A 19,757-nucleotide genomic window follows, 5' to 3' on the forward strand; every position below is an offset into this window, starting at 1 on the left:
TCGGGCTGTCAGTCATTTTGGTGTCAGCCCTCCAATGGTGTCACCCGGGTGCGGGCTGCACCCTCCTAGTGATGCCACTGCTTTGGAACATAGATCATTTGTGCCAGAACTGGACCAGAAAGTGGATTAACTCTATTTGTATGTAAATTAAGTTTGTTTAACTAATGAAGATTATTTAAAATTGGCATGCAGAGCTGCATGATGCTGTGATTTTTAGTGAAAAGGGGTAAAGGTCCACTTTAAAATCCTTTTGACTTTAATATCACTTTAAGTCAATTCTAGATTTGGGTATGTGTGCAACACTTAAGTAAGCATGGGCCAAAAAAATTTTTTCAGGAAAGGTAAGTATTTCAGCTCTTTTACAGTGGAATAGGAAATATAAAAAATATAAATAATGTTATGAATAACTTTCTTATATGATATGTTCACATACAGGTATCCATCCTGATTCCATAGGTGAATATGAACAATTTAACAAACCAAAGCGCAATGTTAAAAGTGCAATAATCCATAGCAACCTATTAGCAGATGTGTTTTAGATCTTTTGGCATAGCTGCATGCTCAATTTTCCTGACAACTTTGCAGGGGGAGTTTCCCATAGTTTGGCAAATGTAGTGAAATTTCACTTTGCAAAGACTACCCAATCATTTGAATACAAATGTTTTTTAAAAAATTGCATTTTTGTTTTGCGCATGATTGGGCATGAAAGTGAACAAAGCTTCATCTCATTAATTAAACTAAGGGAAAACGTCCTCTGCAATGTGCAAATTGCCTTGCAAAAGCAACATTTGCCTCTAGTAAATCAACCATCTTGTGTCTGCTTTGTTTGCTAATGTCCAAAGTCCTGTAGCACACCTTACCAGAATTTCCATAGGCAAAAGTGGGTGCTCGCAATGACTGCGGATGGCGCCGCATCAAGCAGAGTTTCTTGTAAAGATATGTCACCAGCACTCCAGCATGACAAACAAGTACATTTTAGTGAATCTCCATTTTCTTATTTGTCAGAAGTCACTCAAAGTAGAGTCAAGCGCTTTCGGGGCCGCACAGGGTCCCCTGCATCAGACTTTAAGCCTGATGTAGGGGACCCTGTGCGGCCCCGAAATGGAGATTCACTAAAATTGCTTTGTTTGCTACACCCCCATTTTCAAGGTGTGCTGGGAAGTAGAAACCCCATCCACCTTCTGCCTTCTGATAGCATTGCTGGTGGGCCCATGGAGTTTATATCTGTAACTAATATCTGTTTATATATGTTACTATCTGTTTCTGTAACTACAGCTAGATACATTTTCCCTTCATGCTGATTGGACAAGTGCAAACATATGGCCCTGTGTTTAACATTCTTGTATATTGTATTATTGCTGCAATATGCCACATTATATTTATGCCAATAATTGCAATCAAACACCATGCTCTTATTGCATGCTTCCTTATCTTGCTCCAAAGTTTAATACAACCTATAGTTTTATTTTATAATTACTATACTGTATGTAGCCTGGGTCACTGGAGGATACAAGAGTTTACATGAATGCCAAACTACATAAAGGCCATTGGATAATGTGCAGAAATCAGGGTTACTTAAATTGCACAAATGTATTTAATGATAGAATAATGTTTCAGAATAAGTACAACTAACTTTAACCCAGACACCTGCTGAATGTGAATGAAACCAAAAGGATAATTTAATATATTAGAAGACCTAAATACTTTATAGTTATTTTATGTTGGGCAATAATCTCTTCCAATGCCATGAATGTACTATTTGTAATATAAGAGATATTTTATAGCTTGAGGGGATGTCTTCAAAAACACCCATCAAGTGAGAGCACCAGAGACAGAACAAAGCCTCCTATAGCAGTAGAGGTCCAACTCTCTGGAGTCTTATTAGCACCTTCAGAGAAGAACAGTCTATCAATATCACCAGTAACCACAACTGGTCAGACTATTTTAATCCGTGATATGCTCTAACTACATGAATTATTGTTTTTGATATGTGATTCCATAATAAAAATTAAATCAGTAAAACACAAATCATTCAGCTCTGTTGACTGGTAACCCTAAATTGAAAGATTATATATCTAAACACATACATACTGTATGGAAGCAGGTTTTTATTAATATTCATAGATGAACAAGGAAAAAGTTTTAGGAGATGAAATGTAGGGAAAGAAATTTAGACAAATGCTACTATAAGATTGTTACAACAGCCTAGGGTGCAATAACTATCTAAAACTAGCTATATGCTTCTCAAATTGTGGCCAAGTACTGCTGATTTAGTTGAAATTCAAGCAGTGTTTGGCTCCATTGGTACCCTTCTGTTTAACAATCAGCTGCTATCACTGTTTGGGTATCCTGACAGAAGCACACCTGTCGCTATCAGAATACAATGGCCAGGTGGAGGGGGATTTCCCTTATTTACACTGTTTGGGATTAGTAGAGCTGCAGGGTGCCATGTGGTTGTAAACATTTCACTCCTTGCAACTGAGATTGCAACAGATTGCTGGAGAAGTCCAGGCCACGTAACCTTAGAAACTTAAGGACTGTGTATTGGTCTTTTCAACTGTCAATTACATAATTCACTACCTCGTATGGATGGAGGATAAGCTTACTTGGGAGGTTTTGCACATCACTTATCACTATATACTTGATAGGATATCATAAGGAGCAAATAGCAGAGCTACAGTTGCCAAATGTTTTTCAATATAATTGTCTTGAATTTTAAAAAATAAAGAATGCAGCCTTTACTGCAATACTTACTTTCTCTCTGACTCTATCCCCCACAAAAAGTTCACCCTGACATTGGCCGCTGGTCCTCATCCAGGTGGAATGGCGGCCATCATCATTCAACCCACTTCCTTTGAACCCTGGCTGTCATGGCTACCCCCTTGGAAGTGCATCATTTACATAAGCTTGGGTTCACACTACAATACTGCAAAGAACCATGCTGCCATGCCAAGTCCGTGCAGGACCCTGGAATTTTACATGACCGACCAGAAGACTGCTAGATTTAAAGGATTTATAAAGGGATTTTTTTTTAAAAACAGGTCACTTTATTAGATCTCTGACTTCACAAGTACAGAGCAATGGTTATACAATCATGTAAATCAGCACTTTACAATAGTGTACATTAGGGGACTTTTCATAAAGTAAGCTAGAGATGCACAGTATCACAATAGCATACAGATCAATTTGCAGACATTCACATAATGTATATAAAATTAAGGTTTGATATTTTTTTTTTAGGCTAGCCAACCAGACCATATTTTATCAAATTAAATAGGGAAATTTTCACTAAACTAAGTATGTTTACACATAGGGAAAGCTGATTCCACTAGTGTTCTCCATCTTGGTTAGGGAGATCGGGCTTGGGGCGATAATTCAGGAAAAGATATTTGATGAAGGTAGGTAATTAATTCCGCAGTGGAATACATAGCTCTAGAAGAGTGAAAGGTACAATAGTATTCCGCAAATGATTCAATAATAGACACTGGATCAGTCAGGGAAATACCTGATGTATGTATACTCACACAGTGCCGCTGGTCTCGCATCAACCAGGCCAGAAGGGAAGCCATTTGTTTCTCCCTGCTCAAAAATCCAAATTGTTTAGGGGGTTTAATTTTGGTTATACCTATATGTATGTAATAGGAGTTCATGGGAGGCTAACTGCATAGCTCTATGTGTTTGGGCATTTGAGTATGCAACAAATAACACTTTCAAATATTTAATTTGAGTTTCCAGTCAACTTGCATGCTATAATCCTTACAGATGTTGTCCAGTTTGGTATTGGTCACAGATGTATGCTTTAGAAGCCTCACATACCACAACAGAGAGGTCATGTTATCATTCATGTTATTTACTCCTGAGTTGCAGCAAATCTCTGCTCTCCCAAAATTAAGTCTAACAGGGTTATTCACAAAAAGGTGAAGAGTTTGGAGAGTTTGGAGAAGGCAGGAGAAGTGAACAATCTAGGACAACATAGCTTAACTGGAAAGTGAGCTGAATTGGAGAAATTTTCCAAATCAGCTATGTTGTCCTAGATTGTTCGCTTCTCCTGCCTTCTCCAAACCCGTCACCCTTTTGTGAATAACCCTGTAAGTCTCCAAACTTAGATATAGGAGATATAGAGGTGTTCTTTCACAGCTGGATAGTATGGAAGTGAGAATAACAGTAAGAGCAGCAGAGCTTAAACTTGTCCTTCAACAGTGAAGCACTGTGGTGGCCCCATTTGTTCCTATAGAAAGGCTGTATTTTGGAGGATGGCTGGAATATGGGTCACGTATAGGAACTAAGGGGGCTCCAGTGTGCATGCACGCTATGTAGAGGACCCAACATGGACCTTTTAAGAAGAACGGCTGTGTGACACCCAGCAGGACCTCACAATAGAGATATCTGTAACAGAGCGGAAGGTAAGTATTTAACACATTAAGCTGCTCTTGGGAGATATGGAAGTGGAATTTATTAAAGGACAAGTTCACAAGTCCTTTCAGGGTATCAGTTGTCCATGAAGATATTTTTTATATCACTTAATGAGGATTTGCCCATTAGAACCAGTATACATCAAAGTAGATATACCTTTAAAAAGCAAAGTGACTAGTTGCAAATATTGTTATTTGTAAAATAAATGTTAATAAAAACATAGGTGATAAATTGACTTCTGGCTTTTCCTTAATAAACTCCAATGGAAAACTTGTTAGTTTCTTGTCAGTTCTTTATTTTACTCTTGTTCCACAAGAAATGGCTTCTAATTTTACAGCGGGTAATAACTGGTGTGTTCTCTATCTCTGCCTGCAGAATTTTAAATATTAATACAATGTGTCAGATAATATATAGAGTATGGATAATTATGCCGCGCTGAGAAAATTTGACAAGTAGTATTAAAATAGAACATGAGCATCGACACCACCACTGCTCTCCAATCCATCTTGCAGGCTGAAGGCCCAAATTATAGGCCTAGCAGAAGTTTACTTCCTCATCTGTCTACACTAATTATGTTAACACTAAGCATAGTTAATATTTATAATAGATTAATTGTGATGTAAATCCAGGGTAACCATACCTGGGATGCAAAGCCTGGACAGCATTTTTTATGGGAATGCATTTCCTATAATAACATATGTATGCGTTGACGTGTGTAATGTGGAAATGCTGTCCTTACTTGTAGGTCTATGTTATTCTGCCTGATTTAGTCTACCTCGTGTGCAATTGTTTATAGAAGTGCCTGCAACAGTCCCAGCCTTTCATTTAACATTTCACTTAAAGCATTTACGCCATTCGCATTCATCGTTTGCTGATGTACTGCTGTTTTATCTTAGAAAGCTGCCATTTTCTAATCAGTGGAATTTTCACAAAGCGAGGTAGCATTGCTTCATGGTTTTTTCCTAGCTCTATTAATTACATTCTGATCTCTTTCTCAGATACAGTACAGGAATCCAATTTTGTGCAATTAGTTATAGTCCATTTTACTTACATCTTTTAATTGCTTTCTATTCAATTTAAACATTATTTACAGGTGTCACGACAGGATGCAAAAAAAAAAGTGATGTCTTGTAAATGAGACGATAAAAGTATTAAAGGGTATATAGTGAAGGACAGTGCAAATTTGTCCATGAAGCTAGACGGTATTAATATAAGTAAGGTTGCTGAAAGGTAACAAACCTATGAAAGTTGCTTAGACGTGAGCAATGCAAATTAGAAGGTTCTGGACTTTTTTTGTTACTTTTTTTAAAGATTTTGTTGTTGTATAACCATGTGTAAACAGGTACAGTAAATGTGGTGAATATGTAAATCTAGTACAGAAGAACACTGCCAAGTTACATTTATATATTAAGGCGGAGGGCTTGCCTGATGTCTAAATTTCCATAGAAGTTCACAATTATTCTCAAAGGCCATAATGATATTTTCCATGGAGAATCACTGGGGTTAATTTACTAAAGGCAAATAGGCTGATAACATTGTAAGGGAATTTGAACTTTGAAGGGGAAGTTTTCCTTGGTGAATGTGGTGAAATTTCACTTTGCAAAGAATAATACCCAATCATGAGCAAGGAAAATAAAAAAAAACAGTATTTTTGCTTGCAAGTGATTGGATGATGGAAGTCAGCAGAGCTTCCCCACATTTACTAAACTAAGGTGAAACTTCCCATGCAAAATGAACAGCCTATTTGCCTTTAATAAATCAACCCCAATGCATGCCTGTAAATTGTTATCCTCATTGTTACATGTACCTATAGTGATTCTAAAGTTATAAATTAAAATCTTGGTTACTTCAATATACCTTAATAAACTAAGTTTTGGTACTGTTCGGGTAACAGTACCAAAACTTAGAGAGTTCTATTATGCAAATACTAATTAGCAAGTTAAGGCTTTCAACCCCCACCCCCCAACACACACACACACACACACACACACATAAACATCTCTCTATTTGACCACAATTGGGTTCAGGCCTTAACTGACTGACCAATAGATAGATGAAAGCAAGCACACCAAAGCACTAATGTCACAGTTAGCACTTCCATAAAAAGTGTCCTCGGGTTTGAAGCTCCCAGTCATTATAGTGGAAAAATAAAGACACATATATACACACCTTGGGATTGCTACTATTGCATCCAAATGGAAACTAACCATAAAATCATTAAGGGTCTGCTTAAAGGAAATATATGATGCAAGATTGTTATTTTACAGTAAAAGGTCAGATTACATAGACACATATTAGGAAAAACTGTGCCTCTTTATATAAAAGAAAGTTCTGAGTGTCCCATTGTCCTACACTGTGGAGACCATCATACACCATGAGTTTGAGTGCCCACTCTTGTGTTAAAGCGGAACTACAACTTTGTGTCTTTTACAGCCAAGTAAGGTGCCATCTTAGCCTCTATTTGGATTGCGGTTGAAAATGATCAGATATGACACCAGCCATTTGAGGGCTTAAAAGTTCAGCTGAGAGCTTAGATAAGTACACTAACAACCCTGACAGTTGTCATGCCTTAAAAGTGACTGTTTTTGGAGACATTACATTGGTGGATAAAGTTCCTCTTTAAGCATAACATAGCTGATAGACCTGCACCAGGAAAAGAAGCCTCAGTATCCATGATGCAAAGCAAGCTTCCAGTGCTTTGCTATGCATAAGTACTCCTCTTTCAGTGGAAAAAAACCCTATACATATACCTTGTAAATAGTAGAATAAACTAAATTGTGATATTTATAAAATACCTTGATATCTGCTTACCAGCAAGAACTCTTTGAGGTGGGTCTCTATGTTCTTATGATAGATGGTGAAGAATGCAGCAGACACCTGAATGATTGCTTTGGCCAGGCAGTGGCTGTTGTTATTGTACCCTAAAAAAGTAGACACATGTGCTGAATATAAGTTTAGCCAACATATATTCCTCTGGGCTTTCATGGTAAAGAAAAAACATTAGCATACCAAACTTTAAAGGATCAGTTTACTGAGATATATTACTTATTTTATCTAAATTGATCTTTCTTTTTTTAAATGTATACACATACAGTAAATATCACAATGGCCTGTGATTGTTATTTTTTTTTTACATTACCTATTGTAACTAATAGTTGGACACAATTCCTCTCACTTCCTGTGTGATGACAAGTAGACATGTGCAATTTGTTTCATAATGAAATTCGGACATTCGCACACATCCAAATCTCCTAATCTCAATGCATCCCAATGTGTCCGAATCTGGATATTCATTTCCGAATTTCGGATCCTGTCCGGATTTCGTTCAAAAACTAAACTGAATCAGACATGTGACTCTTCTGGCCAATCAGATGTGTTTTTTGGTTTAATGCATCCGAATGGGTCTGGGGAACACAAATTTTCGTTATGGCATCATGGGAGCTATATACAATATATACAATACTAAAGCTGAAGCTCCTAGACCTGAATGGCATTCGGATCCGAATTACCAAATTGCACTCAGGACCTCCCGAATGCTATTCGGGTCTGGGAGCCTCAGCTTTAGTAATATATGTATATGGTTCCCAGATCCGAATGGCATTCGGGAGCTCCCAAATGCAATTCGTAAGTTCAGATACCGAATGCCATTTGGGTCTAGGAGATTCAGCTTTAGTATTAATATCTGTATATGGTTTTCTGTGGTATTCGCAACGAATATTGGTAAATTCATCCGAAACTAACAAAATTTGGATTTCAAATCCGAATTACGAAATAACAAAATATCCGAACCGGATCGAATTTTTCCGCCACTTACATGTCTAGTGACAAGGGCAAAGAGTGAGAAGATATCCACTCCTGAGTTTTCTTTTGGTGGTATAATAATCACGGGCCTTTTTATGTTTTACTATATAGAGGTAAAAGGCCCACAATTTTGAATAAAACCTGTTTCCCTTACTTTCTGTTAAAAAAAAAAAAACAGGACACTGCAGACACTTTTGAAATTACCCATGTTTGGAAAGTACACAATAATTTTTGTAAACTAAGAAACATTTTGGTATTGAGCTGGTTAAAACATAGAACATGGTAATCGTGCACTAGCTACAGTGCATACTAGTCATACACAGTGGGAGGTGTGCAGATGTGCAGGATGAGGGAGGTAAAGGGTTAGTTCGGAGATCAGGGGAAGGGGCAAAGCGTTAAAATGTACTTGCAGTTGCTGCGATGACCTCTACCCTAATTGAAATGAATGAATGACTCATTCATTCATATGCTCCTCTTTTCTCCTCTTCTTCTATTGTAAGAGGAAGGGGAGGCCTCACAGATGTAAACTACCCTGTTTACATCTGTAATTGCTATGATTGGTCTGTCTATGACCAATTACAGAAATACAATGGTACAGAGCCACTCACTGGCGGAACTACCAGGGTCGCAATTGAGACCGGGCCCTGGCGTTCCGCCACTTGGGGGGGGGGCCAGCAAGGAAGTAGAGGCCCCCCCGCGATCGTTCCGCTCCTTCCCTGTCGCACAGCCACCCGCAGCATGTACGGGCAGCTGTGCAAAAGGGCTGGAGAGAGGCTGTCACTGATCTTGGAGAATTTGCTGGTCCCGCCTCTTAGGGGCGGAGCTAAGAGGTACGTCTCCTCTTAGCTCCGCCCCATGGCCACGGAGACGAGGAAGAGGGCCATGGGCCTGCAGGAGAGGTAAGGTAAGTTTGGAGTGGGAGCGGGTGCTGGGAAGAGAGGGAGAGAGAGAGAGAGAGAGAGAGAAAGAGTGTGTGTGTGTGTGTTGCTGGGACTTGTAGTCCAGCACAGCTGGTGGTAATCTGCATTGCTGTATGATGATTATACAGCAATGCAGAATAGCACCAACTATGTAGGACTACAAGTCCCAGCAATGCATTATATTTTTAAGTAGGGATACATCACTGCCAATACTGGGCATTTTCACAAGTATTCATACTCGTGAAAATGCCCCGATACTAAACGCAGATACCGGTGTTCTGTTGAGAACGCCGATCTCAGCATCTGCGCTTACACACAGACCAATATTATCGAGGAAACCGGGATTTATTCACAAAGTATTTTGTTTAAATCATTAATTGTGACCGATAATAATATTCCATCCATCATTTCCTGCAATGGACGGCATATCATTAATGGTCATAATTAACAATTACAAATTAATACTTTGTAAATAAATGCCGGTTTCCTCGTTAATCACGTCTGTACGTAAACGCAGATACTGGGTCGGCGTTCTCGACAGAACACCGGCACTAAAATTTTAAACAAGCGGCTGCCTGAGGTCCCACGCTTGCTGGGGACCTCGGCAGCCTTCCTGTTAACCATGCAGTGCCGTGGGGTTGGGGGGGCCTTCATGGTTTCTTGCACCGGGGCCCTGAAGGTTCTAGTTACGCCTCTGGAGCCACTCATATTGTCTCTGTACAAGGGTGACTTGATTTACAGCCATAATGGGTGCTGCCCAGAGGTTATTTCTGCTGTGCTGGTTAAAGACGTATGGCATACTGTCGTTAAGCATAAAAAAGAGAAAGCCGTCCTATTGTCATTGTGTACTTAAAGTCTTTCTTACCATCATTTTCAATGTTGTAGAACGACATGGGATCAGAAGCCAACAGAGGAAGAGATATTGCTAGATACACCTGCAACAGACAGGCCACTTTGTACTCTTCATCAAAAGAAGAACTTTCTGTGAAAGAACAGTAATGCGTGTAAACAACAGAGCAGGGCATCTCATCAACAGAATATCTGTACTTAAAGGGACATTTGAAACAACAAACTAATTCTACTACTTCTCTGGTATTTCACAGATTGCAATACAGTAATCCAAATTATGAAAGAAGAAATGTCCCACATAGTTATGTGTTATGCTCTTCATCATCTGAGATTGCTGGTTTAGCTAGTTTGTTCCTTCTCTGCCCTTGCAGTTCAAACCCTGCGTTTATTACTGTCCCTACTATAGTTAGAAGCCAAGAAGCCATCCTCCTGAAAGCATGTACTGGCATCTCCCTGCATACTTAAGATATCCATTAGGACCTACAGAACTGATCACAGTGTATATTCTATCCTGAGTATAACCTCATCAAGATCTTCAGTTATGTCTTCTACTGAGATGCCTATCTGTGGATTCTGCCATTATGTAAGTTATTGCTATTTCGTTACGACAGTCTGGGAATCATTATTTACTATTTATAGCCTCAGCAGCTTAAACAGAATATCAGACACTGTGGATAATATACCCTACACCTTTATATGACTCAGCAAATGAAGCCATGGCTTTGACAGCAATTTGTACATCATAATTTGCTTAACAGGAGAAATCACAAGATGAAAAGTGGGCTGATACAACATTTTTTTTAAATTACAGTTACAAAACTTTAATTCGAAATCTCTGGTTGCACTCTTTCTGGTATTGTTTACATCTACCAATGATTATAAAATTTTTTTTTTTTATTCGGATTATAGATGGATTGTACACTCCCCTTTAGATGTAACCAACTATGGACAAGAGCCAGTGTTATTGAATTCAAATTGAATTGACATTTAGGTAGTCCCTCATATTACATACGTCTCTGAAGGTTCTCATTCATCCAGGTCATGGCATATCTGTAAAGAAATAAGTCAAGGCAACTGGACTTGCTGTATTTTTCTTGAAGACGTTTCGTACTTTTTGTACAAGTCATTCTGAATTGAGAAAGCTGGTTGGATGACCAGTGAAACGTCTTCAAGAAAAATACTGCAAGGCCAGTTGCCTTGACTTATTTTTTACAGATATCTCATATTACATAGTTTTGGTAAATCTAAAGGAATTTGAACAAAGATTGTACAGTTTGTAACATGTGTTGCCAGTTTAACATAGGCTTTATATAAGTGTTATGTCACACAAGCATTTTAAGCAGCAACAAATCTGCAGTAAGTCTCTAAATATGCAAACATCAGGGGCTTATTAGACTCTTGATGTCTTGTCTGCCATTATTATTAAGACATCTCTGAAGTGTTTAGAGCTGAGCACTTCCAGGTTCTGTCTGAGAAAGAGGAGGTTAAGAACAGGCATTTTTGTCCTCCTCCATCTGCTCTCAGTCCTGAACACAGGATCACTTTCTACTGTGAAAGTAAACTTGCAGCTCCCAACAGGGAGATTATTATTATTATACAGGATTTATATAGCGCCAACAGTTTGTGCAGTGCTTTACAATATAGGGAAGACATTACAATCACAATACAAATCAAGACAAGATGGTAAGGAGGGCCCTGCCCCTGAGGGCTTACAATCTAAAAGGGAGGGGCAAGTGATACATGAGGAGGTAGCTGTGTGGGGAGGAATTGTTTGAGAGCGTGATGGTTGAGCGGTTAGATTGAGGTGGGATAGGCTTCCCTGAAGAGATGAGTCTTTAGGGAATGCCTAAAGGCAGTCAAGGTGGGCGACAGACAGACAGGTTGGGGTAAAGAATTCCAGAGGATGGGAGAGACTCTAGAGGAGACCTGGAGGCGAGCATGGGAGGAGTTAACAAGGGAGCTGGAAAGCAGGAGGTCTTGGGATGAGCGGAGCCGACGGTTGGGGTGATACTTTGAGACCAGGTTTGAGATATAGCCGGGTGCAGAGTTGTGGATGGCTTTGTAACTGATTGTTAATATTTTGAAATGTATCCTTTGGGCGAGTGGAAGCCAGTGGAGGGATTGACAGAGGGGGTTTGCAGACACTGAGGGGTTGGTTAGGTGAATGAGTCTGGCATCTGCATTCATGATAGACTGAAGGGGGGATAGCCTGTGTAGTGGAAGGCCAATGAGGAGGGAGTTGCAATAGTCAAGACGAGATATAACAAGGGAGTGGAAGAGTAATTTTGTGGTTTCTTTGGTGAGGAAGGGGAGTATTTTGGAGATGTCACGAAGGTGAAGGCGGCAGGATTTGGATAGTGATTGCATGTGGGGAAGAAAGGTGAGGTCCGAGTCAAGGATGACACCTAGGACCTTGGCACGGGAAGAGGGGTGGATAGTTGTGTTAACAATCTCAAGGGAGAAGTTGGGGGAAGGTGCACGGGCAGGAGGAAATAGCAAGAGCTCAGTTTTAAGAAGTGTTGCGACATCCAGATGGATATGTCGGATAGTAGATTAGTGACACGAGAGGACAGAGAAGGGGTCCAAGGACAGAGCCTTGGGGGACCCCTACAGAAAGAGGAAGAGGAGGGGAGGATTTAGAATTGTAGGTGACGCTAAAAGGAGCGCTTAGATAGGTAGGAGGAGAACCACGAGAGAGCAGAGTCTTGTAGCCCAAGTGACTGGAGTTTTTTGAGGAGGAGCAGGTGGTCAACAGTGTCAAAAGCAGCAGAAAGATCTAATAGCAAGAGTAGGGAATAGTGGCCTTTGCTTTTAGCAGTGAGTAGGTCATTAGTGAGTTTTAAGAGGGCGGTTTCAGTGGAGTGTAGGGGGCGAAAGCCCGATTTTAAGGGGTCAAGAAGGTTGTGATCAGCAAATTGGTGACTTAGGCAGCTGTAGATGAGGCGTTCTAGGTCAGATCAGAAGGATCTGCAAAGGATGTTGTATCTGCAAATATTAAACATACAAAAATGTGCTCCCTACACCGAGCACTTTTTGGGAAAATGTTTAGATACCGACGGCGGATGGGAAGGGGTTGAGAAAATCTCAACAGGTTTGCCACCATCAGTTTTTCTCAGTGATCTGTATATTCTCCCCTTTTACCTTTCTTCATATACCAAGACCTGTATCTTATATGTCATTGTGTGTCTTTAAAACAAGGTCTTTGATACATCCCATAAGGAAGGACCTTGGCAAATTATAATTTTAATATGATGTTTTTGGGAGAAATGTATATGGTAAATACAGAAATTAGCTTCAAAACTGAATCAGGCCTAAAATGTGGAATATAACATGGGTGCAAAAATTGAAAAAAGGGCCTCAGTCATGAAGGGGTTAATGGATCCCGGTAGCTAGGGAAATTGAACAGCAGTCAATGGAACAGCTATTTTCTAGCTATCCCAGCAATTTTATTGCCCAGCTACAAGTCATCATAGAAAATAATGAGAGATTTGCAGTTCCTACTAAACTTTTCATCATAGATCTGAATGTGCAAAGGAAAGGTGTCGTTTCTGCATGAGAAAATAACAGCTAGAAAAAGATTGGGTGCTTTGGGCACACACCTTTTCCATTTCTCCACTTCTATAGTAAGAAAGGCCTACACATAGTGCACTCCTCACTTAGTCATGTTATTGCCTCTGCACCAAAGCATTGCCTGGCATGTGACCCCACCTAGGCACTTCTGTGCCAACAGCCTTATAGCTGTATATCTGCACTGGAACCATCTAAGGCACTGCTGCCTCTGACGGCTAGTCTCATATGATTTGGAGTGAGATTTAAGGATGTTACTACTGTGTTGCTCACTGTTCTGTCAACAGCACAAAGCCTACAAGCAATACTGTGAACTTATTCTTTGTCCTCTGATTGCCTTTTTGGGGCACAGCTTCTACAGTTCAGGCTCTCCTCAAACAGTTTACATGCTTGCATTTTACAGCCTGCTATGCTAATATTTTTACCTATTTTCATGTTTGCTAGCGCTGCCACCAGATGAGGGTCCACATCACATGTGATACCTGCTGATGTTGCCAGTTCGAATATACTTAGCGTCACCTGAAACATAAAAAAGCCATCAAATTACTGGTTTATAATATTTTTCAAACCATCCAATTCTTTTGAATCAAACAATAAAACAGTAATAAACTTTTCAAAACCAAATAAAACACAAACTGCAGAGGAAAAATTGCCCCAGGAGGTCATAAACTAATTACCTAATAGTCACAGCTACAGACAGCTGGGGATGGAAAATCATACTGTGCTTTTGTTTTCTTACAAACATGTAATAGGATGGAATAACATCACAAACCGAGAAACAGGTCAGTCTTAATGTGGTGCATGGGGTTTATTTTGTTCCACCTGCCTAGTGGAAAATTAGTTCATTACTATTAACTGCCAGCACACATTAAATTACCCATTAACATCTAAAGACTGTGCATTTATTTTTTATTCACTAGTGAGAAAATCAGGTCTAAAGTTAAAGCTAAACATGAACATGTGGGACATGATAAAGGATGCATTTGGTGTTTGTGATGCTATTCTGTGAGGTAACAAACATAGCTGAATAGCTGAAACAAACTGAGACTATAGAGTAATTTGGCACAACAATGCAATCGAGCAACCGCAGATAAAGCACAACACCAAGCAAATTAAAAGAAAAAAAAACACAATTCAGCCCAGTTATGTATTTTATGTAAACCCAAACACTTAAAGCATTAACTCTTTCACTGCCAAGCCCTGAGTTCAACTTTTGATCTCAATGGCCAGACCATTTTTGCAATTTTTCACCTTTTTGTTTCTATTTTCAACTGCTGCTTTTAGAGTTTGTAAAAGACCCCCCAAACCATACATTACCTGAAAGCACAAGACTGGTAGAATTAAAAGTGGTGCGACTGATTTTGTAGGTCCTATGATAATTGCACAAATGTTTATCAAATCAATATTAAAGTGATAAAAAGACACAATTAAATCAATAAAAACAAACTGAAATCAGTATCAGTGCACACTTGTCTGTGTTTTATTTCTTTAACTTTTAATTTTTATATACTGTCAGGGGGCTTCTGGGACATATCAGGGGGTCTAAACAGACCCCTGAGATTTCCCTTTTAAAATAGAAAAAGAGATTGGGGACAAAATCTCCTTTTTTCTGCAGCTTCTGTTATGAATGGACAGGAGCATTGAGTACAGATGCTTCTTGTTCATTCACAAACTGAGGAGGCATAGTACTCTCCCCGGCTATGAATGGAGAAGAAGTCTCTGTACTGAGGGCTCCTGTGCATTCATAAACTGAGCACATAGTGAGCTTACTATGTGACAACTTATGAATGAACAGGAAGTGATGCATGCATTTCTGTTTTTTCATAACTGTAGACATAGCTTACTATGTGCTCAGTTATTTACAAATACCAGTGATCAGTGCTGATCACTGGTATTTGTTCTGCACAGGGAAGGATCCACAAGTATTTTACATATTCGCTAATCCTCCGCTTGGCATCCTGAAGCTCCGCCTGGCAATAAATGTGCTGGGGAGACTGCATTAAGGTAAAAAGAATGCCTAGCTGGATGACATTTTGTTTTACATACAGCAGTTCAGTGTCTCCCTCCCAAACTTACTACAAGCCCACTCTACTTCTGGGGTTTTGTCTAATTTTAAAATAAATCCTGCAAAATCCGAAATTTGTAATCTTATTGTCCCTATGACTGAGGTGCGCTCATTACAGCCATATTTCCTGTTTGAATAGAATCATTCACCTTTGAAGTACTTGGGAATTTTTATCACGTCAAATCCCTCTTCGCTGTTTAGGGTAAGTTATATTCCTTTATTGAATGCCATTAGTGGTGACTTGCGCACTTTGTCATTCCTTGCTGGGAAGGATAAACATCATCAAGATGGATATCTTGCCTAGGATGCTTATCTTGTATCAGATGCTCCCGTTTGGGGTCCCACCTGCCTACTTTTGGATACTTCAGTCAGTAGTTGCAAAACATGTATGGAATAGTTGTAAACTGAGAGTTTCTGTTCTTGTGCTAGCACGCTCCAAGATTGGTGGAGGCTTAGCTTTTCCAAATTTTAAAGCATTATCACGCTGCTATACTTTCACCCGAGTCATTGACTGGGTTTATGCACGACAGACTAAATAATGGGTGTCTTTGGAATACACGTTGAGTTGCACTGAGTTGAACACTATGATTTGGATCCCAAGACTATTACAGAACCTCTCATCTAATGCCTCGTTTTTGTTACTATCATCAACCCTAGCTGTTTGGGATAAACTTGGTTGCCGATTTGACTCGCCTCCTTTATCATTGCTAGGCCATTCATATTTTTTACCTGGTAAATGGCATTCATTGTTTCAATCCTAGCATTCTTAAAAGCCTATACAATTATGCCATGTGCTTCGGGGTGCTATGCCTAAACCTCTGGAGGATATTAAGGACCCATCTACCTTAACTCTCATGGATCGATGGAGATATGCACAACTTCAGCATTGTATTGCCTCTTTGCCTAGTCCTCTTCGTTCTTTAAAAGAGTAAAGTCCTTTGGAAGCTATACTATAAGTGGAAATGATGGGTATGGAACCTTTTTCCTGTCTAAATAGGAAACTGATTTAGGTTGCCCTCTTTCTGATGAACAAAAAACAACGGTCATGACTTTAGTCCACGTATCTCCCACAGCTTGTGTCATGGAAGAGTTGAAATTATACATTACTTTCTCGGTGGTATCGGTCTCCAACCAGATTGCATGCCATCTGCAATGATCTCTCTCCTATGTGTTGAAGGTGTTGTGGCCATCAAGGCACGTTGGCACACATCTAGTGGTTTTGCCCTATCATTTAGGCTTACTGGCGTCAAGTGGCCAATTATATTGAAAAGATACTGGGCTTTACCGTAAAATCTGAGCCATGGTGTATGCCGTTTCATTGTACTGATGAACCAATAGGCCGATATAAGAGGTCCCTTACCCCTCCATTTACTCAATACGGCAAAATCGTTAATGTCTCTATATTGAAGATAGGTAGCTTCTCCTCCTTTGTATTTATGGTTGAGGAAAATAGATGTGGTGTGCCTTGTAGAGGAGTTGATTTCTACATCCAAAGACCAATACGAAAAATGTCATACTATACGAGCCTGTTGGTTAGACTTTCAAACCACTGCTGATTATCTTAACCTGCTGTCATTGGCTCCTTAGTGATCTACATTTACGTCTGTACTCTGTGAACACGTTTTTTTTTTATGGTTCGGACTCCTCTCTGTATCGCTTTCTCTTTTTTCCACTCTCCCTTTTTCTCTCTTTCCTCTATTTCTCTATTTTTCTCTTTCTTTTTCTTATATATTCGTCTGGTTGTTAAATCTACTTCCCTGAGATCTGGGACTGTTTACTTAATCCTTAGGTTACAACTTTTTTTATCTATATTATTGGGAGATGCTGAGTTTTTTCATCCTGTTATGTTTTTTTCTTTTTTTTATTCAATCAAATCTTAATGCACAAAAAAAAATGCCTAGCATTTATTACTACTTCTAGCTTGTACTCTAATTGCATTAATTGCATTGATACATGCTAAACTCATCCTATCTCCAGTACTGTTTCCCACAGACTCATCTGTTCACCAGTTTAGCAATGTTTTTGGGTTAATTGACACCCAGCATCATTTAATCTACTTCCTGTGAGCCCTGGGCATCAATGATCCACTTCCTGCATAAGACTCACAGACTCCCTATGTAGTGCTGCTCTTTGCAGCATTTAGGATCCACCCAGTGCCATAGAAAAAGAGAAAAGGGTGCTCTGCAGAACAATCGGGGGTGGGAGTTGTTGAGGAGACTGTTGTCCCAGTGCCTAGATTATTGAATGCATTTTTAAGATGTAACTGCTGAGTTTAGTGTCACTTTAAATACAGGGGGGAATTTATCAAAACTGGAGCAGACAAAAACTGGAGCAGCTGTGAATGGCAACCAACCAGCTTCTCTCTTCAGTTTGTTAATTTAAGATTTAAAAATGAAACAGAGACTGTGATTGGTTGCCATGCACAGATGCTCCAGTGTTTGGCTGCTCCAATTTTGATAAATTCCCCTCAGAGTGTTTTGTTTTTAACTCTGAATGAGAGTTGGACTGCATGAATTGCAAGGCACTTGAGCAATATTGCATTGCAGAGCACTATCATCCTATCATGTTTTAGGCAGGTGACAGGGAAAATAGATACTTGGTGGGTTTTCAGGCAAGAGAAATCGCAAAGAGGCCATTGTCAGTAAAGTGGTACTCATTCATTGTCCAATGAGCAAGCTGGAGGTGACATAGACTTTGCATATGGGTGTCATTCAATGGCTGCATACATTACTGTGGTAGGATTGTGTAAATTCTGGCTTCTTGTGTTACATGAAGCACACAAATAAATGGGTGCTATCAAAAGAGAATCCGTATGAGAATAAAACAGATTACCTAGGGCGTGAAAGGCAGGACCCCAAATTAGGGTACACAGTATGGATGAACATAATGGATGAACATAATCGATGACCATTAAGCTCTGCCAGGCCCCCACATTCTCCAATACAATGAGCTTACTCTCTCTAAGCAGAAGGGAGGCAGGGTTCTGCCATTTGGTTCTAAAAGGTGAGATTTGCATATTGAGCATGTTAGGATCAGGAGTGCTCAAAATGATAAGTAGTGGTATGTGTAGACAACTCTTGTTGTCCAGGATTCACACATTAGGGCAAATTTATTATTTTATTCACATTACAGATGTACTTTAAATTTCCCAACACACTGAATATTTTTTTAGGACAGACTAAAAAAGCAACACATTGCAGAAGCAAAAAATTGCTCTGGTCACTAAATGGTAGAAATACTCTAATTGTCCAGTTAATACATGAAATTGTATACCCTTGATTTATTTTCTTTTTTAAATATCTTTATAACTTTAGTTAGAAAAAAAGGTGTTTGTGTAATGTAAATCAATGTGTTGCTATTTTATCACCTTAAATTGACATTAAAGTCACCCCCCCATGCTGCTTTAAAGACTTATCTTAAATGATGACTCTTTATCCTATATTCTTCTTTCTAGTAGTTTTCAGGAGTCCCTCCAGCGCTGGTGCAGGTCTCTGAACCAACACAGCCTCCTCGGTGTCTGTCCAAATGCACACTGCTGACTGCGTGCATTGACTTACCCTGTTTCTCTCCTCCACTGCGCATGCGCCCGCATCAAGGTTCTTTTATGGCCGCTCGAGAATCTTCGGACGGGAGCGAGAGCGGCGGAGACACAGGTACGTTTTTACCTTTTTGGTAACTTTTTAAAATGTTTTTGCATATATCTACTGCTAGCAAGCAGTAAATATATGGAAAAAAAAAAGAAGGTTAAATTGTACCTTAACATATTGTATACATATTATGGCTTTGATTACCTGACATACTATGTCACAAATGACATCACTCATCTCTAGAAAATGTCTCACTGATATGAGGTATTATTTAAAACTCTCCCCATAAAGTTCTTTTAAAAAAGCTGCCTGTGCACATCCTCAGCAAAGAAAAAACTCTGCATAAGGCAAGACAAGCTGTTTAGTATTCCTTCAAACTCCAGATCCTGACAAGACATGTCTGCTATCTCTTAGTCACGTCAAGTTTTCTCTCAGTGCACGCATCACCAGGCAGCTCACAGCATGGTATCACACGATGCAAGCGCTGTAGTAGACACAATCTATATGATTTTCGTCCCAAAAGTCCTGGGTCCAGAATATGGCAGTGGAATTTGT

The 19,757-nt window shown here is 39.5% G+C and overlaps 1 protein-coding gene across 1 annotated transcript in view; it reads right to left on the reverse strand.

The window, feature by feature from the left end:
- The window catches only part of NCKAP1L (NCK associated protein 1 like), a 162,220-nt gene that overhangs the window by 23,462 nt on the left and 119,001 nt on the right, over positions 1-19,757 (reverse strand). Inside the window, exons 27-29 of the mRNA XM_018568674.1 lie at positions 13,976-14,069; positions 10,000-10,116; positions 7,225-7,334 (exon numbers count right to left, since the gene is read on the reverse strand). Coding sequence (XP_018424176.1) covers positions 7,225-7,334; positions 10,000-10,116; positions 13,976-14,069 — 321 coding nt within the window. The remainder of the gene's footprint in view (positions 1-7,224; positions 7,335-9,999; positions 10,117-13,975; positions 14,070-19,757) is intronic.

This window comes from Nanorana parkeri, unplaced genomic scaffold, assembly GCF_000935625.1.
Source record: "Nanorana parkeri isolate BGI_ZX_2015 unplaced genomic scaffold, ASM93562v1 scaffold33, whole genome shotgun sequence".
NCBI classification, from domain to species: Eukaryota; Metazoa; Chordata; class Amphibia; order Anura; family Dicroglossidae; genus Nanorana; species Nanorana parkeri.